We start from the raw sequence: 26390 nt of genomic DNA on the forward strand, positions 1-26390 counted from the left end.
TCTGGAATGTAATTTTCATTTTTATGAGCAATTAGAGCAAACAAATGTCTTTTTTTATTATTTAATATCAGTCACAAATGTTCCATGTGCCATTTTCACCCACAATTAAAAGCAATTTAAGTTCCAAATGTACCGTCCATTGGATAGGACACTTGTCCCACACCAGAGAAATTCACTTGTTACAGCAGCAGAGGGAACAGAGAAGGTGCAGAAACAAAGTGTCAGTAACAGAAGTAGTGCAAAAACATGGAATATAACAAATATAAGAATAGATACAAATAAATCAATGAGGAAAAAATGTAAAATGTATGCATGTGGGTATTGCACAGGCTTCATAACTACTGTAAAGTAATTTTCTGGAATGCAATTTTCATTTATATGAGCAATTAGAGCATCCAAATCTTTATTTTTTTTTAAAAATCAATCACAAAATCAGTCACAAATGTTGCATGTGCCATTTTCACCCACAATTAGAATTAAAAAGAGAGTCTATTGATAGTCAAATGTTATAAAGAAAAGGGAAACTAAAGAAGGAAATTTGATATATAGGCTATTAAGTCAAATAAAGTGAAATATAATTAGAATTAAATGTGCATTTCCAAATTCTCAATAGCTCCTTTTTAACATTTAATTATGGCCATGACCTTCCGGCCCATGGTCCACTTTGCCCACGGCTGCAGACCCACAGACTCTACTCTGGCGGTGTACGCCGCCAAGCTAAAGAAACTAACCCTGTTTTGCGCACAGGTGACCCATCCGCAGAGAGGCGCGTCACTGGCGATCGTTTAAAGCGCACAGGTGTCCGCTGATTGCGCACATTTTGCTGATTAGTTCATGTCTGAAGTGTGCCGTGGTTTATTCGCTCCTCTTTATCTAGTTTCACTGCAAACATGAGCGCTGGAGGAGGAACTCCTTACATTGGTAGTAAGATAAGTTTGATATCCAAGGCGCAGATTCGGTATGAGGGCATCCTGTCCTCTGTGGACACCGAGAGGTCCACGGTTGCTTTAGCCAAAGGTGGGTTGATTGGCCTGGCCAGCACGTGTGCTTTTCACCCTCTGACAATTTCTGTTATATCAAGTCGTGAACAAACTACTCAGGGGGGATGTAATGCTAATTATTTTAATTATTTTCCCAATTAACTTCATCTCCCAACAGTTAAATCCTATGGGACAGAGGACCGGCACACAGACAGACCAGTGCCCCCCAAAGATGAGATTTATGAATACATAATCTTCAGAGGAAGTGACATTAAGGACATCACTGTGTCTGAGCCGCCCAAACCACACCATGGACTGCCCCGTGACCCTGCCATTGTACAGGTGTGTGTGGCTCAGAGAGCTTTGGCTGACTTCTTTTTGTGCACTTGGCATTAATTAAAGCATCCTTTGTTTTCCTTTTATCTTCATTTTTGGGATTTTAGTCGTCCATTGGCAGCTCTTCTGCTCCGTATCACCCACGCTGGAATCCCTACAGAGACATGATGCCCACCTACGACCAGCTGGCCGCCAGTTCTCTACTCAACCAGCAGTACAACGCAGCACTGGGCCTAGGTATCATTAATGACATGCTAGTCTTTTTTTTCTGTTTGTCACATGTGCCTGCAGTCGGTCGGGCTCCAACATGTCTGCTCCTGTTCCTTCAGTACCAGGACTTCACGGCATCCCAGCCCGCAGAGCTCCCATGGTCGAGCAGGCCGTCCAGACGGCTCCGTTGGCCAGCACGGCCCAGAGAAGGGGGAAGACGTCCACCCAGCCACAGGGCAGACAGCCCGCCCGTCCGGCCCAGCGCTCCGGCCGGGGCGGCTCCCAGGTTCAGAAGGAGAATGTGCCCACCAGTAAGCATCTTTAACAGTTAGAAAAATCACTCTGCGTGTTTCATTCATAGCTTCTATTCTCTCTTTAATTCAAATAGAAACATTAAACCTTTTTAATCTACGTTCAGGTCGGGCTCCATCTCAGCCGAGTGCACCAAAGATTCAAGGCCAAAGCACTGAGAACCAGAAACAAAGGCAAAAACAAGGTATCTGTGCACACTGTAGGCTGTTTCCTACTCAGAATATTTGCTTTGTCTCTGCTGTCAAACATCAGAGGAGGGCAGCAGGTATTATGTTAACTAATACTGCTCATCTGCCTGTAAGAGAGACTGGATGAACCTCTTAGTAAACCAGTTTAACAGCTGCTGGCCACCTGTTTTTGTCTGAACTTTTCTCTCGTGCAGGCAGTCGCAGGTCCAGGAACCGAAACAGAGGCCAACTTCTGGTGAAAAACTCAAAGGCCACAACCTTGCAGTTTGAGTCGGATTTTGATTTTGAAACTGCAAATGCTCAGTTTAAAGATGATCTCACAAAGGATGTTGAAGGTGTGTTTTTTTATTTTTTTTATTTTCAAGGATCATCAGTCGATTCACTTTCACTGGACACACTATGAACCGTTTCTATGCACGTGTGTGAATTCTCTCTTTGTTAATTGCTGCAGTTGAAAAGGTGGACTGTGGGGAGGCCCAGGACGGACAGGGTATGCAGCAGGAGGAGGAAACTCTGGGGGAAAAGTATTACGACAAAGCCAAATGCTTCTTTGACAACATCTCCTCAGACCTTAAGCCCAGGTGAGTCTGTAGCTGCGGGTCTCTGTTACTTCAGGGGTTTGTCGTGTCTTTGACCTCCTCCTGTGTGTCCTCAGGAGAACCACGTGGGCCGAGGAGAAGAAGCTGAACATGGAAACGTTCGGCGTCCCCGGCCGCTTCCTGAGGGGAAGAGGATTCAGGGGCCGAGGACACGCAGGGCAGAGCACCGCTGAGCAGCAACCCCTCCCGAAGATTGGTAGTGGGAGGGTGTGAAGGCTTTTTTCTTTTGTTGAACATTTTCTGTAAATAGTAGTTTTGTACTTATTTAAAAAGTACCTCCATTTTTTTCACCCCTTTAAAGCACTTGAGGAAAAGATGTTTTGTTTGTTCTTTATCCCAAATATGCATTCAGGGAATTTTGTACTTTGCATTATGAAATGGGAGAGCAATTTCTTTTAATCGAGCAGCTGTATGCTAGAAAGCAAATGAATCCATTGGTAGTTGGGTGAAATGCAGTGTGGAATTCGAACAGGCCAGCAGGCGTGTGCAGTAATTTATTTTGTGTATTGTCTATTTGACTGTCCAAATGTAACTCCAAACTGCTTTTGGAGAACAGCTGTACTTTATTTTTTTTTCCCCTTTACTTGTAAAAATGAAAACTGTGGAGGACTTTAACAGTTGCTATTAAATAACATATGATTAACAGACTGGTTTCCGTCTGTGGTGCTGTAAAGCAAGACGATGCAGGCAAAGGCTTGTGTTCTTAATGCACCTGTCAGTTTTTGGGATATCCATAACCTGCCCCTCCAGATTACTGGGAAAACATTTACTTTTTTTTTTTTTTACTTTTTCTATTTGCATCTGTATATTTCCCCTGAATTGCCATTTTTGGTTTCCCCTTACACATCAGACATACCTTTAGTAGCATTTGCACACATTTCAGTTGGAGGGAAGGATTTTAGAGGGTTTTTTTTCCCTCTCCATGTAATGGCTCAATTTAAGGATTCCTAAAAATGTGAATTTATGTACAGTCCAAAAAAAAAACTTTGGCTCTAAGTCAAAATGGAACAATTTTGAACATGGCCTTGTTCAGATTTCTGGGAATGTATGCTTAAACCTAAAGTTTCAGAAGCCTTTCACAAACTAACTCTCATGGTGATATCTTGGTAGAAATGTCACCCTGATGTGTCTTGCTATAAGATTTCTTTGAGAAACTAAATGCATCCTAAGAAAATTATTATATATTTTTTTAAAACTTAAGCATTCGTCAACCTGTACAGTTAAGTTTCTCTGCTCAGGAACTAAAGTATGTTGGTTCCAAAAAACACTTGTTCTGTGTTTGTCGGCTTGCAAATGGACGCCAGCTGGTTGAACTTGGGGTCAAAGCCTTGCAGCGCTTTCTGGAATGAATCATCGTCAGGAATCGTGATGTCTTCCAGCTCCGAGTGGTTGTCAGAGTCCCCCTCATCTGCATAGAGGTGAGGCTGATAGTCCAGCAGGCCTTCCTCTGTCTCCTTGATAGAAGACAGCCTCTGCAGGAGTGGAAAAATGCTCATTTTACTGCTGCAGGCACATTCACTGTGACAGTATGTCATGCAGCAGAGTAGATCTTATAATGCACAGTAAGTGGTGCTACCAACCAGATGAAGCAGGTCTTGGAGAGCTGAGTCTGACACATAGCTTGCGTTCCTTGTGTGGAGGAAATGCATCGTGCTCATGTCGCCGATCTGTACACAACAAAAAGTTCACACTATGTTCCCTCAGCTGCTGCCTCAAAGTGTCACTTAGCACAAAGCAAAGAGTGATCTTCTACCTGCTGGGTGTGGTGGTAGCCAGCGGCTATAGGAGCATTCCAGGTCCTCTAGAGTTGGAGCGAAGAGTGAAGCAGAGGGGAGCAAAGCTGTGAATTAATATTTGAATACACATTTGATATAATTGACCTAAAGCGTGTACAGCACCTGGTTCCAGTTCGTACTGAACAGCGAGGAATGGTTTTCACTTCTGTATTCTTCAAAGTGGTTGGAGATGAAGGTTCGTGCCGTATTCTGTTGAACAGAATGACAAGAGTAATTATCAGCTTAAGTTAAAGGGCAAAATAGCAGTTTGTAACCTTCAAAGTTCACTAAAGAATGTGAGAAAACCTGTACCTCAGAAGGTGAAAGTCCATCCATATGATTGCTATCTGTACCCACCTTTGTTGAAACGTTTTCTCGCCGTATTTCAACTTGCAGACTTTTCGTAGCAGGCGGGTCTTGGTGTTTCTTATCAGTGAACACCGCCTGAACACTGTCAGGTACCTTGAGAGAAAAAACAATCTTACTGAGACAAAAGTGGAGATGTACGCCTGGTTTGTTTGCAAATGTTTGTGAGCAGTGACCTCGCAGTCTGTTCCTGGATTCTCAATGTTTGATTCGAGGAGGGTTTCTCCAGAGGACTCGTTGGTCTGCAAGGTGACGAACTGTTTTTTGCAGGAGATGGTGACTAACATCAGCAGCAGAACTGTTGGCCAGACAGAGAGGACCGATAAATCACCGCAACAATACATGAACAGGATACTCCGATGATAACTAAAGCCGATGGTTCACTTTCTTACACAGGAGTAAAAACAGCGAGGCAAACATGATGCCTATAGCACCAGAGGAGGCTTTTGTTGTGGTTTCTCTGCGGCCTCGACAGTCGCCCGTCTCGGAGCATTCACACACGTTCACACTGAGGTTGTAGGCGCCAGACTTTCCCTGCATGTCGGAGATCTTCAGATAAACGGTGTGTGGGCCTGAATACACACCGGGCTCCTTCACCAAGCCAGCTGTGAACCCTTTGAGAGGTAATCACAAAATCAGATGGTCGTCCTTTTTTAACGCTTCCTGTAATATTTCACGACATGTCATAGCTATCTCTACCATATGACGGATTCAGCTTCCATTTTCCTTTGACGTCGCCCAGCAGTTTAAATGAGAAAGGCCCTCCGAAGGGGTTGTCGTCCAAGTCAGAGGCTGTGATGCTGCTGGTGGTGGGGCTGTCAGACACACACACATCCATATTGTCCTCCAACAGCTCGGGCACGTTGTCGTTCTGGTCGGCAATGTGGATGTTCAGCGTGGCCGTGCCTGTCATAGGTGGGATACCTGTGAAGACAATAGCAGCACAAAGCAGTGGACATGCGGCTCAAAATCCTGACTCTGTCCCAAAAATGTCACACATTCGGTGAGTCCGTGCCAGCTGGCAGCACTTTGAGCTTTACCAAAATCCACTGCGTGCAGTATGACGGTGTAGAGGCCGTTAACAACATGAGGAGATTCTCTGTCAGGTGTCTTGACTGTGGTGATGTCTCCTGTGTGGGGATCCACCGTCACCCAGCCTGCAGGATCACTTCCTATCTTGTACCTGTGGGCGAACACAATTTGCTTCAGTGTAGGAGGTCCCAGACAAGAGCGCAAACATGCTGGAATAAAATGTCCCACTTACACAAAGTCTGTTGAGTGGCTGGAGTCAGGATCGACAGCGGTCACTGACGTCACCGAGGTTCCAACGGCTGTGTTCTCCTCCAGCATGACCTCTTTGACCATGACGCTGAACAGCGGGGGGTCATTGGCGTCCTCGATTTCGATGATGAGTTTGACAGAGGGACGCTGAGCTACGCCTTCAGTGGTGTTCACTTTCCAGAGGCCTGAGGACGTCTTCTCCTCCACTTTACAGGAGAAATACGGCGCCTCATTTTCCACTGAGATGGACAGCTCCCTGTGTGCTCCCTCCTCAAAGTCCAAAGGCTGAAATGATACAGTATATTTATTCATTTCCTTATTTATCTATTAATTTATAAGGATCCCTATTAGCTGATGCACCAGGTAGTTGTCCTGGAGTGTATCATTCTTAACCCTTTAACGCCAAGTGTATCATATTTGATACATGAGTTTTTGAGACCTCTACATCATCAGTGTGATATTTTTTGATTTTTTGTATCTTATCTGTGTTTTATGTTTTTGTTTGTTTAAGATGAACAAACTGTGAGCAATAAATTGCACAAAAATGCCAGATGTAGCAAAAACGAACAAATTAAGACTTTTTAAACTTAATTTTTTTTTTTGTAATTTGTCAGAAGGTTCAATAAACACTCCAGTTTCAAAGAAATTTGAATTTTCTGGCAATTCTTTCATGGTTCAGGCATTAAAGGGTTAAAACATTCAAAAATTCAACTAAAGCACAGAGTTTAAACATTTTAACTTCAAGTATTTCTACTGTGACGGACATGTGTGTAGTGATTACACATCAGACCTGGGTGGTCGTCCTGTAATGTGAAGCAGCACTTACTTTAACTACCGTCAGGATTCCATCGTTCGTGTCTGGATCTGTCTCTATTTTAAAGTGCTCTCCCTCGTCACCCTGTATGGTGTATCTGGCTCTCCACGCCGGGCTGTTTGGTGTGTCTTTGTCCGTCACATGCAGCCGCATGGGAGAACCGCCGCTCTCATCTTCTCTTACTTTGCCAGAGCCCTGTAGTGTAAATCCAGGGTGCACAGGTCGGGAGGAAAAATGCAGAAATGTGTCAACACTATTTTCTGCATGCACACACCCCATGTCAATAAATAGACAAATTTCCATCCATGTTTATTTGTACAAGCATCTATTGTTGTTTTTCTGCCCATAGAGCTGATATGTCTTTTTGAAGGTGTAAAATTGACAGGATAAACACTGGAACAGTGATGTGAAAGTAGTTTTCTTTTTATACTACAAGACATTCATCTTATTTGCTGAATATTCTTTTGGTTGTAGTAAGGAAATGTAAAACTGCATGTATATTATGTATATTTTCCATTCAAGAACGTAGAACCAGAGTGAAAGAAGTGTATGAAACTGAGAAAAAATACTAATATACTGAAAAAACACTTAATAATGAATAATTCCTAAGGCTGTTGAGAGATGTTGAGAAGCCATCATGTAATTTATTGCAAACTGATACTGACACTAACTTCACTAGTTTTTGTTTGTGTGTTTCAACTTAATTTGAAATCTTTTTGTAAATCATCCATGTGCTCTTATGATTAAAATCACGAACATGGTTCCTTGGACACATAAAGTTCAAATATTGATATTTTCATCCACACAGCAGCACCACAGATGTGTTAAAGCATGAGGGGCTGTGTCATCTGCAGACATCATTGCAATGCTGTTGAGGATTTGTCAAGCAAGATGGCCGCCTACTGTCTGTCCGCTGATGGTTGGGAGGTGGTTGTTGGCGTCCTGGACGTGAATAACAACAGTGGTGGAACTGGACAGACTGACCACTTCCCCGTGGTCCTTGGCCTCCAGCAGCACTGTGAACTTTTCCGCCACCTTCATACAAGCAAATAAAGATGGTTCATCGTTTTTTTTCTTCTACTTTCATGAGCGTATCTTGCATCCAATTCCTTGAAAGCAGCTTAATCATTTTGCACAATATGTAACCAGTTGTTTTCATTAAAGGTTTACCAGTTTTCTTACCAACGTATGTACTGAATGAAGTGTTAATGAGACATATGGACACCAAATTACTTCCTTATGAATGACTCCAAAGGAAACTCACCCTGCGGCTCGTTTTACTTCATATAAGTGTTGTATAAGAAAAATACATAACATATAATTAGCCAGTGCTTGAGGCAAACATGCTGTACATAATTCCATACATAACCAACAAGCACGTCATGATTTCACACTCTCTAATCAGCTGAAGACCAAGCAGAACAGGTACTGCTGCTATAATTCGATCTACAGTGTAGTGCGTTACTGACGCACGAATCAAAGGGAGCTCTTGCCTCGTGATCCAAGCATCCTTTGAACGAGATTACTCCAGACTCATCGATGAAGAACTCAGTGTCTGGAAGGTCTGGAGACACAGATTTGAGCTCAAAGTGGAACGTAGAGTTTGGTGTCCCTCTCTGGTCTCTGTCGTAGGCCACAGCCGCCAGGAGGTGGGAGCCTGTTGGGAAACAACACAGGAGTGCATTTAAATAGAGACTGTAGGTAAGAAAAACAAGTAAAACAAATGGGATATGGCTTCTTTTACTCTTTACCTTGTGCACTTTTCTCATCAATGTTGATTTCATACAGATCCTTGTAAAAGAGCGGAGGGTTGTCGTTGATGTCCAGTATGGAAATCTCAACTCCTAATTTAGTGTCAATGGATGAATCTGCCTTTCTGGCCTCAAACCTCAGCTACGGAGTGAAAGATACGTCTCAGAGTTAGCCCCAGTTCTGACGGGTTCATTGAGAATATCACACATATCCCTGATTAGTGTGTAGAAGTTTACAGCAGCACAGATACGATGTTGGTTTGTAATGTGTGTTGAGCCGCACCGAGAGCGTCGTCCTCTCTTCATAGTCCAGGGCCTTGTGGACAGACACCATGCCAGACTCCTTATCGATGGAGATGACTCCCTTTGGCTCCTCATCCACTCCTTCCCCGAAGAGATGAAAGTATACTTGATATTTCCGATCGACTATTATCTACAGACAAAGACTTTACAGTCAGATTTGGGGAGCCTGAGACCTGCATTAGTCATTTATACATTTTCACGATGAAGAAACACCACCTAGATTTGGATATATATATATTATATATTACAGATATAGACAACTAATTAAAGAATTGATTGTTGATTTACAAATATAGATGTTTGGTATCTATATTTATTATAATTAATAGGTATAGTGGAGTTTGCTATTTGTGTTTGAAAATGAACACAGAGCCTATTTATTTGTCGACTCAAAGTCGGACTAGTTTTCTTCACTGGTTTTCTCACCTCGCCCAGCTCGTAAGGGAAGGGACCTGGATACCCCTCTTCAATAGAGAAGGAGTCGATGATCCAAGTCCTCTTGTGGCGGCTCAGCACCTCCGAGCATGTTGCAAGTGACGAATAATAAACCTGAAAGACGAGTCATAATATATAAACGTAGGAATGTTTGTTGACATGAAAGGCTATAGGTCACAAGTCCAAGGCTCATCGTGCTGCATAGTGGATGAACCAGTTCCACTGAAACGTACACCAGGACTTTCTACTGAAACAACAGTATCACAAAGGGACACTGTGTTCAGCACCTTATGTTTGACCATAGAGTAAAGTTTTTAGATTGCTTGTACACATTAAAGCAGTTCATTTTACACAAATATTTGCCGACTTATTAAATACTTATGCTGGAAGATATTGACACAAGCATCAACTTATTATGGAACTTACCAGAAGAAAAACAAAGTGACTGATTTCTACAGATAATAATCAAACCCTTCCAACCTCATTGCATAGTAAAAGGTGGTGCTGTGTCCAACTTCATTCCCAAATAAAGAAAAATAAGTATTAATGTCAAATTTAATCAGGTTAATTAGATGCCTAAAATGAAGAAATAGCATTTATCTCAAATGAAAGTGTTGCTACATACCAAGAGGAAGAGGCAGAGCATCATGCTGGTTGAGTACTTCCAGCTCCGAGTGTTCCACGACTGACTTTCTGACTTTCTGACTTTGGAGCAAAAAGCATGAGACCCTGCCCTCCCTGTTTTACCCACCCACTCACATGAATATAGTAACTGCAGGTTACAGCGTGCATGTGTGTACATGTACATACAAGTGTGTGTGTGTGTGTGTGTGTGTGTGTGTGTGAGAGAGAGAATGTGTCTATAGGTGTGTATGTGTTTGTCCAACCGACATTTCTATAATCTTCAACACGTCACTGTTTGTTCATGAGGTTTTCTTAAGGATTAAGGACCATTTAAAGCACAGCTTATAGTTTCTGGGTGTCGGTGTGCAGTGTTTGCTTAACAATCTGCACTTTTGCTATAAGACTGATAGGTAGATGAAGTCTTTTTGCTCTTTATATATGTGACTCCTTCTTATACAGCATACGTTGCAGGATCTCAGCACTCTGCAAACTGGTTGCTGACCGGTTCTAGCTGCAGCATCCTCAAGCTTCCCCTGGAGCATAATTTTTTACTGCTGTCTGAAAGAGGCTAAGCCATTCTTCACATTTACTAAAACACCTTGAATTAACTAGGAACTGTTTAACAAATAAGAAATAGCTGAATAAATTATACCCTCTTCCTTTATTGTTAGAACAAAGAGATCTTGTGAGATATCGGTTTCAAATCAGAGCTAGAAAACAGAAGCTGCGTTTGCAGGGCATCAAAAACTGTACATTGAATAATCTGAAGCCTTCTACTTATAATCACACATCATCCACTTATTATGTGCTACTCCAGGCGCTGCTGGCTCGTGTTAATACTGTACAAAAGTCCACCATTCAACAGGGAGAGCAGGTCCTTCAACACATGCCAAAACATGAATGGAGACAGGTGAGAATGCATTGGAGAGCTTCATACTTATAGTTCATAGTCCCCACAAAACCCAACGAACAACTCATAAATCAAAGGAAAGGTTGAAAGCAGTGTTTGGAGCCGGTGTGTGGAAGACTGTCTGAGCTGAGAGGCCTCAATCAGCGGCTCCAGTCCCAAAGTCCACTCCTCTTCACCCACGGCCTGGGTGTCATCTACCAAGCTGCAGGTGAAGATCTACTGCGGAGAGGGTGCGTCCTACGAAGACGACGCCGGAGTCTGAATTTTCACCTTTTCTACCTCTGGAGGAGCGTTTCTTCGTTTGGCCGTGCTGGTGTGTGATTCCTCATCGTCAGACCTGACCACAGGGGTGTCTCCCCCGTTGGCGTTGGTGGTCTGGCTGTCGGAGGAGGAGGTTGAAGATGTGGAGGACATGCGGGACTTGTCCAGACCTTCAAGGACATGTCGAAAGAGTCCATTGCTGATGACTTCCTCGTTGTTGTTGTTTCCTTGGACAGATAAAAACAAAGAATATTGTTTAGGGATTTGAATGTGACGTGTGTTTTTATAATCTCTGCTCTATTTCCAGGTTTCATACCTGGCAGTGGGGAGGTCAGCACCCCCTCCTCTCCCCCAGAGCTGAAGAAGACATCCAAAGCCTCCTGGTCAGAGATGTCAATCAGCTCCATCTGGTCCAGCAAGTCCACGTTCACCTCCATGGATGAGATGCTGCCAATTGGAGCTGCAGGAGAGGGGATGCAGTGAAATGATGTTCATCTGTGTATGAACACAAACATATTTGCATGAGTGCCACCGGTCCAACTCACGCCTCTTATAGTCTCGGATACAAAGGTGCGCCGAGGACAGGTAGACGTCCACATCGTGCTGGAAGACCTCCTCAAAGAAGCGCTGTCTCTCTCTCAGCTTGAGCTGCTGTGCTGCGTCCACATCTGGGAGCCTCTGGCCTCGCTCGGTCTCCGCTGGCAACGACAACAGAGGGGCAGGAAGTTATGTGACGTGTGAGGGAAACCTTCATACCTGATGCCTGGAGATTTGAGGCCAGAGAGTTTGAAAATATGTGCACACCAAAGAAAAGGGGTTTCATAGACTAGTTACTCCACTCTGGACGTAGGCGTGCTGATGATGTTTAACGTGTCGCATAGTTTGAGAATCATTTTAAGTCACACAGGGGTCAAATGTTGGTAGCCAGAAGGTGGAGACATTGAGCTGTAAGTGAGAGACATAAGGAGGTGGACTCCCCCTTTCATGGGGAATTAAACTTTGCAAGGAGACGTAATGAAAAGTCAAACATAACTTATCAAAATGAATAAAAGATACTGTTGTTGTCTTAAGTGCAAAAAACTGCATCCATTTTCCACTAAACTTTCACTCCTTCGGATTATGATTCATCCCACTGATAAAAACAAACTGTTGCTTTCTTCACAAAGCTAATTAAACAGCCTCTGCAAACATCCACACTGTGCTGTCCTGCATGTTTACTGAACCAGCTCCGATCCATTGATTTGCAAACAGTAAGCTGCCAGGTCCTTGACTGAGTTAATCTCGTTTGAGATACCATCCGATCCCATTTCCCCCCTCATCAGCATCCTTGTAATAAAGCTGAGTGCAAGTCCAATGCATGCGTGCGAGCGGAGCGGTGAACTGCAGCAGTGTGGCTGTGAGAGCAAAGAGGAGAGGGGGAATGCTGGACTCTATAGATGCTGCAGATGGTGGAGGATTTTTAATGAAAAGCAACGCACAGAAGAAGCTGATTTGTTCGTTTATGCGTTGTGGGAAAGGCCTGTTAGCGTAGCTTAGCATAAAGACTGAAAACGGGGGGAAACAGCTAGCCTGGGTCTGTCTAACATCAGCTCACCAGCTCCTCTAAAGCTGATTTATTGTTTGTTTTTTTTTAGGTTTTGTAAGTGTTGAAGGGAGGATGACAGGAAATCTACCACTTGGACTCAGCGGAGGGGCAGAGTCTATAAAAAGGGATGGGAGGCTCACCTTCCTGGTCTGAGACACACCTGAGGGAGCAGCTTTGTTCAGTGGTTGATTTGATTTGGAGGAAAAAAATATGCTTTGAATCAGGATTTGAATGGTGAAACATTTCTTTTAGTTCTTGGTGTTAAAGATTTGTTAAATAGTGGGTAAAAGGCATTATTTTCTTGATGCTGAGGTGAGACACATCAGCCAACAATGAAAGTATGCTCAAGCACAACAGAAATGTTTTTAATTAGGTTTTTTATCGACAAAATTACATTTAACAAGCTTCTTGCTTGAGGGGGAAGGTTGCTGCATTTTTCACTACATACTCTGAATTTGAACTGACAAATGTTGGAATCTTTTATTATTAAGTGCTATTTCCTCCACTTAATCCATATGCTGCAGTCACAAGGGCCACGTCTGGGTTTCAAAGAGCTTTTACAGCCTCCAGGCAGGGATTGAGCTAACTGGATGGGCCTCTCAAGCCTTGTCTAAACTAGGAACAATGTGAAGATTATCTAGCCTATGTTGAGAGCAGCAGTCACAACAGCTCTACAAATACACCAGTGAGTGATGGAGGAAAGACATTTAGCTTAGGATGTTTACAATGCCAGGAAAGCAAAGGTTTCCAGGGATTCTCTGTTGTCTTTAACAACATGAAGAGGCTCCCACTGACTCAACCTGTCTCATAATGAGCTACAACCATAACTCCATAACTGCAGGAGAAACCTGCAACCACTGCAAATCCCCAGAAATGTAGATGCAGCCTAAAAGCAGCGGTCGCCGTCCTCAGAGTGCTTCCTCAGCACTGTCCTCGCCACGAGTCGAGCGCGGCCACATGTCTGTGGTGACGGAGGGACGCGCTCCTGTCACTGCAGCTCTGCTCTGCCCTGTTTGACAGCCGGCCTCCTGGGTACAGGAGCCTCACTGGGATCAGACGGGCAGACCGCATCGGAGGGAGGAGCGGAAGAGGACAGCTCAAAGCCCAGGGCCGGACCGGCTGACAGCACCTATGGGCATACAGTATATGTGTGCATAGAGGAAATGCAGAAATATAGACGTGGTTCCCCAAAGACTGAAAAAACATGAAGTGTACGAGGAAACTGACTGCAAAAAGTGATGAGTTGACAACATCTGCCTTGGCACAGAGCTCAGACTTCGGTTTAAATGATGAACAATCAACAAAACATCCCCGTGTTTTGTTTTGTCAAGGCAGTGAACCCTAACACCTACAAACTGAGAGGCCCTGAGATGGTGATGATCGCGCTGTGCAGCCTGACAAAGTATACGGCTTTCTCTGTGCCGTCAGACAAGATGAGATCCGTCTCTACACCACCTACAGTTTGGTGGTCAGAATCCGTTCTCATACTGAAAACGACACCACTGGTTGGGTGAATGAGCTACAATGGCTCCTTCGGGGCAATCGTGCCAAAGTACACCAGCTAAAAGTGCTCGTTTTTACCACTGACAGGCTCAGATTGTGTCTCACAACGTTACAGAAAGGATCCATGCAGAGATAGAACTGGAAGATCCTTTTGGTTTAACCACAAACAGACCTTCTATCATTCAGATCAAAGCCACCAGACTCCATTGATTAAAATAAAGCAATTTAACATTTGAGTTGCTGTCTTGTCTTGATCATTTAGTCTGCTATCGTGTGACTTAGTTCAGATCCAACACAATAATTGAATGAGAGATCAAAATTGCTGTTTTTGTCAATGGAGTCTGGTGGGTTTGAAAAGATCCTTTTTGTCTAAAGGATCTTACAGGTTTATCTCTGTAGGGATCCTTTCTGTAATGTCGTCACCAGTCATTTTGAACTCAAAACATGTAGAAAAAAGGCCCCTAGTTTAAAAACACAGGTGAGATCCTTTAACTTATGTCACATGACCCACCCCAGGATCTTTTCCTAAACCTAACCAAGTAGTTCTGGTGTCTAAATCTAACCCAACAGCGACCCTGTGACTGTGTCACCCCCTTTTGACGTTTAATACTGTCACACAGTGAGCGTCTGCATTGGACCCTCAGAAAAGATGATGTTTGGGTTCATATAAGAATTTTCTCAGTCTCACTTTCGGTTTTACATGAGACACAAACCTCCCGACTCAAAGTCCAGTGTTCGTCCCATCAAACCAGCCCTCCATGACCTCCATAAGCAGACTTTTTTGCTGTTATGCTCTAAAGGGTGCCTTATGCACCGGTATCAGACTCTACAGGTGGTGACAAAGCGCCGGGTTTTGACCCCCTGGGAACGACAACAGTCTCTGACTCTAGTGATGTCACTTTATCACTTTTTGCACGGTTCCCACTGGAGCTACAAAAGGTTCCCTCAGACCTGTAATCACACTTCGGCGTGTAATATCAGTCTCACTTCCTCTTTAAGTAATGTCCGTCATTTACCAAACAGGGACAGACAGCAGATGCCACTTTAAGTCCCCTGCAAGAGGTGATGTTAGTGATTACAAAGTAATTAAGTTTGGCTGTGCAGCCACTAACTAAGGGTGGAGCTGCTCTTTCCTGGTTGTAATCTTAAAAAGAAAAGTGATGCTCTCAGATGTTGCTGGATGATTGATTACAAATTGTTTATCTTGCGTCAGTCTTTTTTGTCTTTGTGTAGATGTCGGGGGTGTGTGTGTGTGTGTGTGTGTGTGCCTGCGATGCTCTCTTCTCCTTGCACTGTTACACAATCAGAAACACTTTTGTCAAAGGGAGCAACGCTGACAAAGCAGGATGTCAGTCACAATCAGGAGCTGCCCGTTTGATGTGTGTGCTTGGATGAAAAGAGCTCCTTGTTTAACGTGACCAGCTGAGGACATCGTGTCAAACAAAACTGAGTTTGTACCGGCTGAATGGTCATCCTTTCTTTCCTGTCAAACGGAGAGCAGACAGGACTCAAACCGCATGTTCGAGCTGCAACCGCCTCCAAGAAAACGACGCCTTCCATCACTGCAGCTTTAAACAAACTGCTTATCCTGGAGTTTTTTCCCCACTCAGTTCACAGTTCAATAATTGATCTCATCATTGATTGTTTCTACTTAAAGGCTGAGGCCTGCGGAGAGCTAAAGGTTAGCCACAGATGTATATCCTCGCATTGATTTTGCTTCCCTATCCAGTTCTTTTTTCCACTGAATCACTCCGATCGATGCGGCTTCCCCGGCCGCTGACGACCCCTCCGACCTCTGATTAGCACAACCGCTCACAGGGGGGAAAATCCTGTGTCACAAGGAAGAAAGCCTGGCCATGAGATTACACGTTGGGTCTGCTGCAGCCCCGCCACAACCCAAAGACTGTAGCTTCATACCACAAGATGCCTGGAGGGCCTGTGGCTGCTCGAGACACACAGAGAGAGAGAGACGACAGAGACAAACAACCTGCAGGCTCCAGCTTGACTTTGTGTTCTGTGTGTGTTTGATTCATTCTGTCTTTCTTTTTTCCTTCTTTATCACTGTCTTTTTATCCAAACCTCTGTCTTTCTTTCTCCAGTTGAGTCTCTGTTTTCTTTCATTTCATTTCAGCATGTTTGGTCTGGACCTGCTCTTTATGGCCGGCGTCTTGAGATAACACTGTTGTGAACTGGCGCTCTTTCTTCCATCGTTCTATTTTCATCTTTCTGATTTTCTGTCTGTTTGTCTTTTTCTGTTTCAGCAGTCTGTCTTTTTGTTTTTCTCTCTCTTTCTGTATTCCTTCCTGTCTTCTTCTGTCTATCTGTCACTTTCTATCCATTCTATTCCCTTTATACTTCTCTCTTTCTCTCTCCCTGTATCATATTTGTCTCCCCCTCCTTCCTTCCTCTGACTGCTCGGGGACTTGAGAAAAGGAAAAGGTCATAGATCAGGGCTCAGGACCAGCTATGCAGAATGACTGCAACTGACAGAAAGACGGGGACGGACACAGCGGGCCGGACGTGCATGCGAGCCACTCTGCCTCCCCACATAAAGACAAACCCAGATCCTCCGCTGGGGGAGGAGGAGGGGGCGGCAGAGAGAGAAAGGGCCCATTCAGAGGCGAACAAAAGCAGGGAACGGGACTGGCCTGCCCTCCTTAGACATGCTGCTACTTACAGGAAGTCATTTCAGATGTAGTGGAGGGTGAACACCCTTAAACACACCTTTAATTTGTTTAGTAGGGTCAGATCCGTAACCGATCAGGAGATGCTTGTTAAATTCCTCCTGTTTTTTCCTGCATATTTTTTCTCTTAAATCAGAAAACAGACTTTTCAGAAGAGTCAGAAGCTGTCAGCAGACCTAAAGCATCATCCCCACATGAGGATACAGATTTGCTCAATGCTCTATTGTGCCCAAAAAAAAAAAAAGAGAGTCATGCATGCCAAAAATGATGTCACGCTCTATATCTATTTTGTATCTGAATGTCATCCGCTGCCATGTTTTCAAGGACGGGACCCTAAAACGCCAGTTTAGAAGCACCACCGGCACAAGCAGCCGAGGCAGCACATTGATCTGGAGGCTAAATGAGGCGATGGGAGGGCTCGGTGTCGCCCACAGGCTGCCATTAGCCCGTCGCTGTGCTGAAAATGTGAGCCCACTGGCAGACTCCCCTGTGACGGGGAAGGTCAGAGCAAAGCAGATCGCAGACAACTGCCTCTCCAGATGATCCAGTTGTTTTTAAACTTGTTGACTTGAGGAGCAGCTCCGGCACCTCGGTTCACCAGAGTCCACTCATCTAAGCCAAGGCTTTTTCTGAGAAGTGGTTTCATTATACAAACGGATGAGGTCGACCATGTTTAGATGACTGTGGTGGTGACACATACGTCCACGCGTCGCCTCAGACATCCAGGAAAAAACACCAAGCACTTCAGTGTCAGTGGTTTAAATAGAAGAATGTACTTACAGACTGAGTACTTTCCCCTGTTCCTCATACACAATTCAATGTTGAAATACATGAATATATACTAAAATAAACACAAATAAATAAATGAATGAATAGATAAAAGAATAAATATATAAAAAGATGCTAAAATAGATACATTAACTATTTAATATGGCAGTAAATAAGCAAATGAATAATAAATATGAATAAAAAATGCTAAATAAATAAATAAATCAAAGTTTAGAATTAATCAGAACATAAATTAATTAACATTTATTTGTTTGTTTCTTATTTTGCTTATGCAGTTCTATATTTCGATCGCTGCAACCTATCTCCTCATTATTTATTCATTTAAGGTTTTACTTTGTTCTTTACTCATTTAAATAATTAATTCTTTATCCCTCTCTGTCTCTCAGACACACTCTGCTGCTGTATATACTGAATTGACGAGGCACGATCCCCCATCGCTGACTTCTGAACACCACGACAGACCTGAAACTCTGAGGTAACACTTGTTTGGGCAGATGCCACTGCGAATAGACCGACTGCCCTTTCCACCCAGACACTCTCTGTCAGAGGAGAGAGATTTTATTTCACATGGACGAGCTCCCGACTGCAACAAGAAAGAGAGAGAGAGAGAGGGTGCAGGAGAAGGAGAAGGCAGTGAGTGGCCTTAAACACAGAAAGACAGCGAGGAGAGTGAGGGAGGAAAGGTCAGGCGGGACAGCAACATTTGCAGAAAGGATGAAAATGAGGAGGAGGAGGAGGAGGAGGAGGATGTCTTTAAAAAATTCAGAGTATGACAGGAGAGAGGTTAGCCAAAAGTGAGTGAGTCAACACTTTGGGTGTGGGGTGCACTGATGGAAAGGATGGAGAGAAGGAATTCTGCACAGGCTCATTAATTAAAAAGGATTTCTTGTTATTTTTACTGTGAGTCTCATCCGTACCTTCCAGCACAACATTGACCTCAGCAGCAGCAACAGCAGGCTGTTAACAGTCTACAGCCGGTCATTAGTGGATCGTCTCTATACTGGAGCTGTTACAGTAATTAATGGTGTTTCGACGGTCGTGGAGAAAGGTGGAACGACTGGTTGGCCACAGGTAGCAGATTTATCCTCCTCTAACAGCAGGAGCAGAGCTGCAACTATTACTGAATGTGCTAATTTATCACAAACGTTATAAAAAGATGATGCTGAGTGCTTTGACACATCCTGGTCAGCACATCCTGAAAGCTTCCCGTGAAGTAAACTCCCTTACAGTTTTCTATTTTCCCCGTGACTGCAGTTTCAAAACCATCGCATTCCCTGCTTGTACCTTTTTCTCCTCCTCCTCCTTCTTCGGAAAACAGAAAAATGCTTTCAATTAAAGTGGAGCAGACAGCTGGCCAGCTTTGTAAAATGGACAATAACATCTTTGGAGATGATACACTCGCTTTTTCCTTCTCACACTTTTATTTTCGGTTTCTTTCGCACTCTTACCAGGCTCCAATTGCAAGGACAGTAAATTATTTATGGCAGCTATTGATGTGTGTCTGTGTGTCTGTCTGCTCTGTCTGTCAGCGCATGTGTGTGTGTTTTTATTTGCATATTAGATCAGGATGTTTATAGTGGGGACAAAGCGGTGTCCAGCACCACCAGCCCAGTCCATCAGGACAACAATGACCTCAGTGTTAACCCTCTCTTTCCTTCCCTCCCGCCTGGTTTACACCCGAATGACAATAGGACTGTTTGTAGGTCAGTGTCCTGTCCCACTGCCCTCCATCAGCCCACAAGCAGGCTGTCATGAGCTCTAATCGACACAACAGGCCTCACCAGCTGACAAAGTACCGACGTACTCGTGGTTTTTTTTTCAATGACTAATCTTCTTATCCAAAATGACTATTGACGAATTGTAGAGTAAGATTATTAAACTACAATTTAAGCAATCCAACCAGCCAATACTGCTCAAATCTCTGCGAGGGCTATTGAATTACTGCATCTGTGAATCAACACGGCCGTCTATTAAAGTAAATGGTGCTAAGTGTCTCTGAAGCGACTGTCGACACACTGGCACGGCAGCGTCGAATATCCTGACACATTTTACCCGATAATTAAATCTCCACGCACTCTAAAAGGAATATAAAATTATCCGGTGAATGCTGATCCTCTGTCTAATGATGCCTTAACAAGTCTTTCAACGTCGAATCCTCGCATGCTGACTTCTCTTGTGAAAACCTCCTCAACAGCCCTGTTGTTTCTGGGAAAGCAGCACTGCCACATATTTGTTTGAGAGGTTTAAATCTGTTTTCCCTCCCTCCAGTTGGGAGAACTGTAGGAATGTTTGGTTAAACTCACGGAGTGTCTCAGACGTGTCTCCTGTGTTTGTGGAGGCTTACGCAGGCCGGCCTGCAGATACTTCAGCTATAAAGGATTAAACATGGTTTTTATCATGATTTATTGCAGCACCGACCGGCCAAGAACATTGAATTATAACTTGAGTCACAGTCACAACACGCATGTGATTAATGTGACTTCAAATCCACAGTGACATGTTCAAAGGGATGCTTCATGCTTTTAATCAGGGAATTAGTAGACATAGCAAATCACATTCATACTTTTATTAACAAGCCCTCCCTGTCAGCTGGCTCCTGAACTCATCACCCAGCAAATCTAATCAGTTTGCATCGTTTTTTTTAAAGGGAGAATTAATAAAATTAGACTAAATATTTGTTTGATATGTGCTTGTTAGGTAGCCAAAGAAACATCACGTGAGAATCAAGATTTGATAGGAGTGACTTTGACTCTGTGCAGCATCAGTGTTCATCTACTTACATTTCTAATGAATCATGTGATGTGTCGGTGGAGTCAGTCATGATGGAGTTCACTCTAGAAGTTCTCTTTTCAATATCTCATCATCTCAGACCAAAACAACTGTGCGCCTCCCTCGTCCCCTGCAGCCATGTTTGCTCATTCTTGTTCGTTCTGCACACATTTCCTAACTTTTGTGCCACTGTGTTAGCTCAGTAGCTCAGTGAGTTTGTGGCTGGGCTTGTTTTCGCTGTTCTGTGGTTCGCTAACTGAGTGATTCACAGACTCACGTCCCAAATGATGACCAAAACAACAGACAAGAGAAGCTGGAATTAAAACACACAGAGAGCGCACAGCTAAAAATCTACTAACGTTTTCAGAAAAGGTTCCAAAATCTCCATCACTGCTTTCTCAAACTAGGCTGAATCTGTAAAATCAAGAGCGCTAAAATCAAATTCAACAAAAGTTAGCAGTCTGACACGGTGAGGAGGAAAATGGCCCTGAAGCTGACGAAGGTGCGGACTGTCGGGGATCTGACTGCTAACTTTGGAAAAGAAATTAGTGAGCTTGCACAAACAATAGCCAATCTGGAAAACTACTCCAGATGCAGTGACTCACGGCACGTTACCTTCCCTGAAAATACAGAAGGAAATGACATAACAGGATTTACCAGCAGTCTGCATAAGAGCACCCCAGTAGACCAGCTTAGCCTCACAATAGATAGAGTAAACATGTTGGGTCCAGGGTCAGGATCAATAAGCCACAAACAAATTATCCTGAGGCCACTTTATCCTCAGCAAGATCAGCGAAGGTGATCAGAAAGCGAATGAAGTACAACAACATAAAGGACGCCCTGCATCCCCTCTGGGCTGTCTGATCATCACCATCGACGGGCTGCGGCACATCTGCAATAATCCTGGAAAAGGCTAAAATTGGGTCCTTGTGTTATATTAGAGGGGCTTTTATAAAACGGACAGGTGGTTATTTTAAGTGTTTATGGGTCTGACAATAACTCTTCACCAAGAAAAGCACTGAGCTCTCTCAACATTCAGGGAAACCAATTATCATGGTGGGGGGGTTATAATATAGTGGCTGACCCCTCTATTGATACACCTCGGTAACCTGCCTCCATCGGACCAGGACATCTGGAGACTATTGAGCCCAGACCTTTATAGGTAACAGGGCTTTTATAATGTGGATTATCTTCTTTTATCTATTTATTTTATTATTAATGTTTCTTTTATTCATTATCTATTTATTCGTCTATTTATTTTCCTTCTTCCTTCTTTCCTTTTATTTATTCATCGATTTATTGAATTGTATCCTTCTTTTCTCCAGTATGTATTTATAGACTTTGTGTATTTGGGGTTTTGATATAATTTAAACCACACTAGTAGAGAACAGGTGGCCACTTTGTACCAGCTGTACGCTGCATGTTATGATTCGTTCAATAAGAAAAAAACATCTATCTTCTTGAATCCCCATGAGACATTCTCCAGAATAGATTTGGGTTATTCCAAATGTACGATACTAAAATCCAAACATGATTATTTTGTCCCTCCGTTATAGTCACATTAGCCCGTCTATATGGAAGTTAAGTCTTACTAAACCCAGATCTGATTGATTATATTGAAAAAGAAACAGAGAGCCACTTTAAAGTAAGTAGTCTGGGAAGCCTATGAAGCTCGTAGAGGCTCCTCATGTGGTTTCCATCAAACCAGCAGGAAAAGAGAACAGAAAAGCACAACAGCCTCATCAGGGAATTATCTGACCTAGAACTGGTCCCAAAAATGACCAGATTTACACTAAACTGCTGAAAGCAAAAATAGAAGTTAGAGGAAGACGGTTTAAATCGATAGAGATTAAACTGATGAGTGTTATTTTTAAAATAAGTGATGAATTGCTCCCCCACTTTTCGGTCCAAGACTGGAGAAACTTTTACAATTAACGATCAAGGAGTTCTACAAAACACTCTAAACCTCTTAAGTTCAGCCAGCGATATCAGATTTTGACTTGATATTATGCAAATTAAAGCTCTCCTCACTGTCGCTGACGAAGACAGAGAGGAGCCAGAAGGTGACATTTCTCATTCTGAGATAAAACAGGCAATCAGGGCATTAGCTGCCATCAAGGCTCCAGGGATGATGGATTTAGCATAAACTTTTCAGATATATTAAGTGATAAACCAGTATTGTCTGAGACCAATAAAGATCCTGTCCAGTGTGAGGAATATCGGTCCGTCTCGCTCCTTAACTGTGAAGTTTTTTTTACATTTATTGCACGTTGTTGGATTTTATTTTCCCGTGATTTCACCTGCTGGGCTAATGAGCTATACTGGAAACTCATGAGGTCACCAGACATCATGAATCAATAAAAATAATCCTCAAGACAATCCCCAAAATAAATCAATAAGATAATAAGCCATAAGAAAAACACCTGTTTGGGTGTTTAGGCCCTTAAAATGTTGTTCTAATGCACTTATTTGCATATATATTTGAACTGCCTCAGTGTTTAAATGATGCTTTACAAATACTCTTGCCTTGGCTAACAGATACAGATCAACATTAGCATTCATTTAGAGTCCTGTTTCTGCACAGCAGATCAACATAAGATCAATATTCACTCCCTTTTAGCTCTGTTTTTGGTCTCTACCAACGTCTGAGCTGCTAAATGCTGCCCAGTGTTCACCAGCTACTGGTTAACTTTGTCTTTGTGTGTCGATTGGTGCTGGGCAGGTAGTGTACAGTGTGTTTTTAGAGGGGTTTTTTTTGGCTGAAAACGGCTGCGGCTGAAAAAAACACGCATGCATAGTAAAGTTACAGGCTGCAAAACCAAAATAATAAGCTGAAAATCAATGAAATGCACCATTGAGCTGAGAGGAACTGCAGAGTTGAGCTCAAATTCTCAACAAGCGACCCCCATTCACATGCTCATTGTCATTTGATTGTTTGTTAATTGATTTTTAATACAAATAGTCAGAAGAATGGGAAGTTTTCTCCTACCAGCAATATCAGCACCTCAGCGAACAAACTCTAAATTATCAACCGACCAAACGAGTGGCTTTGTGCTACATGGTTTACACATTTGGAAGAGTGTTCACATGATAAATTGCGGCTGTCTTTCCGTGTGGCGCTCTGAACGCTCTCTGCATGCCTGGAGGCGGTAGCTCCATCTATTACCCAGAGGATTCGGCTCAACAGTGAGTAGATGGATTTGTTAGAGGACTAATGAGAGGAGCTGGTCTGTTTCCCCAGGGCTGCACGGCTGAGGCCGTTGAACTGACGGGAACCTTAATCAGTCATCCATGTAGGGCTGTTTAGCATAATCACGCACAAACACCCACATATGATCAAGTTAAAGCGCTGTCAGGCCACGAGGCATTGCTTGTAATAGAATAATCTCTGTTTACACCATGTGAGCTTTCCTCACATTGGTGAGCAACGCTCCTGTTAGTGCTCCTGTTAGTGCTCCTGTTGTTTCATAGCACGGTGCTGAAACTTGTTTAAACAATGGTTGTTTTTCCCTGTAATCAGGACCGATGTCTACTGATTTAGGGGTCGTTATCTCTAACAACCTGTGTGGCTGCATGAGTTTTATCTGCACTTATCAGGAGGACGACGTCCCCTTGTGTGATCAGTGCAACACCAGATCTTTAAATTAATGAAAAAGGTGAATGATTCAGAAGTCTGCCACTCGGCGACTATCCAGCTAAACTGTCTCTAATTATTAATTTCCCAAAATGGAGGTCTAAATGCTGCCTCAAAGCCTCTTTTATTTCATTTTTCAGTTCATTTTTCTATTTGTTGGTAATAAAATAGTCAAATTTAAAGCTGTAATAGTGAATATTTTTAATATAATATAATGTGAGAGGTGGCACACTTAGTGACGAACCCTCAGAGAATTATCACCCGACTTTCCTTCCTCCAGCTCTACAGAGAGTTTTGTAACGTGAGCTCGTTGTCGTGGTTGTTTTGTGAGCTCAACACTCCCAAAGTGACATAGTTGGACAATTCAGCAACTAAAGAGACAAATGTTTCCCTCAGGAGTTGGTGGAGACCAAAAACAGAGCCAAAAGAGGATATTAATATTGGACTTAGTCAGACTACCAGAGGTTATCTAGTGTAACAAAAACCCAGAACAGATGGAGCGTGCAGATCTGTTGTGTACAGAGCCAACATTATGTGGAACAAATGACCAACTATGATCACTGAAGCACCAAGTAAGGCGGATTTTAAAAGACGACTAAAAAAAACACATTAACAATAACTCCAATGTCAATTAACCGAGCTGAGCAACTACAATCTAACGCATTTTGATGTGTTGTGGTTAGTTTTTTTGTACCTGACTTATCTTTGTTGAGACTTTTGACATGTTTCATGTGTTTTATATGTTTTGAAAGAAACAGAGAAAGATTTAGTTTTGAAATTTGCCTACAAGTTGTTAAGTGTTTAGCTTTTAACTGTAGATTATAAAGTACCTCAACATCACTGAATTCCTAGAAAAAAATACACGGGACATGACATGATTGTTTTCTATGTTTAAATCCAACTGTCAGACTCATTCAGAAGAAGAAAAAGGGGCAAAGGAGGTAAAAAAAAAAAGACCCACATGCTCTGGTTTATACTTTCCTAAGCGTGTTCAGACTCGTGTCTCCTGCAGCTCAGAAATGAAGCTCCAAAGACTGGAGATCAGCGCAGCACGCCTGAGATGTATAACCATCCCTCGGAGTGTGATCAATTAAAGATACGGACATTACATGATAAGGATTTTTACCCTCTAAAGTGCTCATTAAACAGAATCTACCCCTCATTCCTATCTGGGTCAAGTCCAAAGGGACTGCACTAAGAATACATGGAAAATAGAAACAATTCCTTCTCCACCCGGTGCCCTGCTGTCTGTAACGTGCTCCCAGCAGCTGGTCAGTCCTTCACTCCACGGCACACAGATGTGCGGCTCTCTGGCGCATTCCCACAATGATGAAAACTTGACAGAGGGAGAGCAACAGATGGGAGACGTCTTCTCTGGAGCCACAGCCCTGATCCTTTTTAGCCTCGTGAAATCGCTCGCTGATCTGGCTGGGGACTAATTCACTTTCAGGTCTGTGGGACAGGCTGCAGACCACCACCGCAGTCAGGTGACTCTGATGAGATCTGCAGCCACAATCCCATTAGAAAGAAGAAGAGATCTTTGTCTGGAGCTCTGCTGTGGCCCCAATCCAAGCCTGCCTCAGTGTGTGTGTGTGTGTGTGTGTGTGTGTGTGTGTGTGTGTGTGTGTGGGAAAGCATCCCTGTTCCTGTGTGAAGAGAGTGTGACCTATTCACTCTGTATTAGTGAACATTACTCAGGGTGATGATTCAACATTCCCGTCTGACTTCTGGCTGGCACAGCACTTGGACCAGTCACTTCAGGCAACATCAACACAACGGCAGCTATTTAACACGCTGGCTGAGCGGTCACACCGGCTTTTACATTATATCTAACACACACACACACACGAACACACACACACAGAGCTTATTCGTCATAGTAATGGAGCAGTGAATAGATTTAGTGTCCACTATAAATGAAGAAAAACTCCAGGACGCTGCTCATTTGTGCCTTTTCCTCACTTACTTGACAGTAATTTGACACTTTTTAATATAAGATTAATGTTAAAATGTGATGCCAAAATGGAAAAGGTGGGTTTTAAATTAACTTTGCTTCGTCTCTTGCCTTAAGTCTAACAGCCAAACCTGGAGAATAGTGTTCTCCTCTCTGATGTCCTGCTCTACATCTAAAACACAAAGCATCCAGCTGGCGTAAGAGAAGATGTAGAAGTAGTGGTACTCACTGGGCAGGCGCTTGTTGTGCAGGTTGGCTGATGAGGAGCTCATGCTGTCGCTGGAGAGATAATCAGTCAGAGATGATCAGTGTGTGTGTGTGTGTGTG

General features: G+C 43.2%; 3 protein-coding genes across 3 annotated transcripts; 1 reads left to right on the forward strand and 2 right to left on the reverse strand.

Moving 5' to 3' along the window:
* The first annotated feature begins 560 nt into the window (after nt 1-560).
* Nucleotides 561-3270, forward strand: LOC139215692 (protein LSM14 homolog B-like). The gene is made up of 8 exons (XM_070846732.1): nt 561-1017; nt 1159-1322; nt 1424-1553; nt 1646-1837; nt 1945-2022; nt 2221-2361; nt 2478-2607; nt 2682-3270. The coding sequence occupies exons 1-8, from the start codon at nt 891-893 to the stop codon at nt 2836-2838; spliced, it is 1119 nt and encodes a 372-aa protein (XP_070702833.1). The 5' UTR covers nt 561-890; the 3' UTR covers nt 2839-3270.
* Nucleotides 3271-3866: 596 nt separating this feature from the next.
* Nucleotides 3867-9999, reverse strand: cdh27 (cadherin 27). Its single transcript, XM_070852385.1, has 16 exons — nt 9976-9999; nt 9342-9464; nt 8896-9045; nt 8613-8754; nt 8355-8518; nt 7765-7896; nt 6874-7056; nt 6031-6332; nt 5807-5949; nt 5466-5690; nt 5159-5380; nt 4886-5064; nt 4524-4610; nt 4379-4426; nt 4206-4292; nt 3867-4097 (listed from the first exon to the last, which is right to left on the reverse strand). Exons 1-16 carry the CDS (start codon nt 9997-9999, stop codon nt 3867-3869), a joined length of 2442 nt encoding a protein of 813 aa, XP_070708486.1.
* A 634-nt stretch (nt 10000-10633) lies between these two features.
* LOC139209316 (dysbindin-like) lies at nt 10634-26390 on the reverse strand. The gene is made up of 4 exons (XM_070838969.1): nt 26293-26390; nt 11691-11843; nt 11462-11605; nt 10634-11372 (listed from the first exon to the last, which is right to left on the reverse strand). Exons 1-4 carry the CDS (start codon nt 26333-26335, stop codon nt 11122-11124), a joined length of 591 nt encoding a protein of 196 aa, XP_070695070.1. The 5' UTR covers nt 26336-26390; the 3' UTR covers nt 10634-11121.

Source organism: Pempheris klunzingeri, chromosome 2, assembly GCF_042242105.1.
Source record: "Pempheris klunzingeri isolate RE-2024b chromosome 2, fPemKlu1.hap1, whole genome shotgun sequence".
Classification (NCBI taxonomy): Eukaryota; Metazoa; Chordata; class Actinopteri; order Acropomatiformes; family Pempheridae; genus Pempheris; species Pempheris klunzingeri.

What these genes read in the sequence shown, in the direction of transcription:
- LOC139215692 (XM_070846732.1), top strand. Translation starts at nt 891, where the DNA reads ATGAGCGCTGGAGGAGGAACTCCTTACATTGGTAGTAAGATAAGTTTG. An exon ending in GAAACAAAGGCAAAAACAAG is followed by an intron (nt 2,023 to 2,220) that starts GTATCTGTGCAC and finishes TCTCTCGTGCAG; the next exon opens with GCAGTCGCAGGTCCAGGAAC. An exon ending in TCTCACAAAGGATGTTGAAG is followed by an intron (nt 2,362 to 2,477) that starts GTGTGTTTTTTT and finishes TAATTGCTGCAG; the next exon opens with TTGAAAAGGTGGACTGTGGG.
- cdh27 (XM_070852385.1), bottom strand. Translation starts at nt 9,999, where the DNA reads ATGATGCTCTGCCTCTTCCTCTTG. An exon ending in TGATGAGAAAAGTGCACAAG is followed by an intron (nt 8,519 to 8,612) that starts GTAAAGAGTAAA and finishes GTTTCCCAACAG; the next exon opens with GCTCCCACCTCCTGGCGGCT. An exon ending in ACTGCACGCAGTGGATTTTG is followed by an intron (nt 5,691 to 5,806) that starts GTAAAGCTCAAA and finishes TTGTCTTCACAG; the next exon opens with GTATCCCACCTATGACAGGC.
- LOC139209316 (XM_070838969.1), bottom strand. Translation starts at nt 26,335, where the DNA reads ATGAGCTCCTCATCAGCCAACCTGCACAACAAGCGCCTGCCCA. An exon ending in TATCCGAGACTATAAGAGGC is followed by an intron (nt 11,606 to 11,690) that starts GTGAGTTGGACC and finishes CCTCTCCTGCAG; the next exon opens with CTCCAATTGGCAGCATCTCA. An exon ending in GCTGACCTCCCCACTGCCAG is followed by an intron (nt 11,373 to 11,461) that starts GTATGAAACCTG and finishes TATCTGTCCAAG; the next exon opens with GAAACAACAACAACGAGGAA.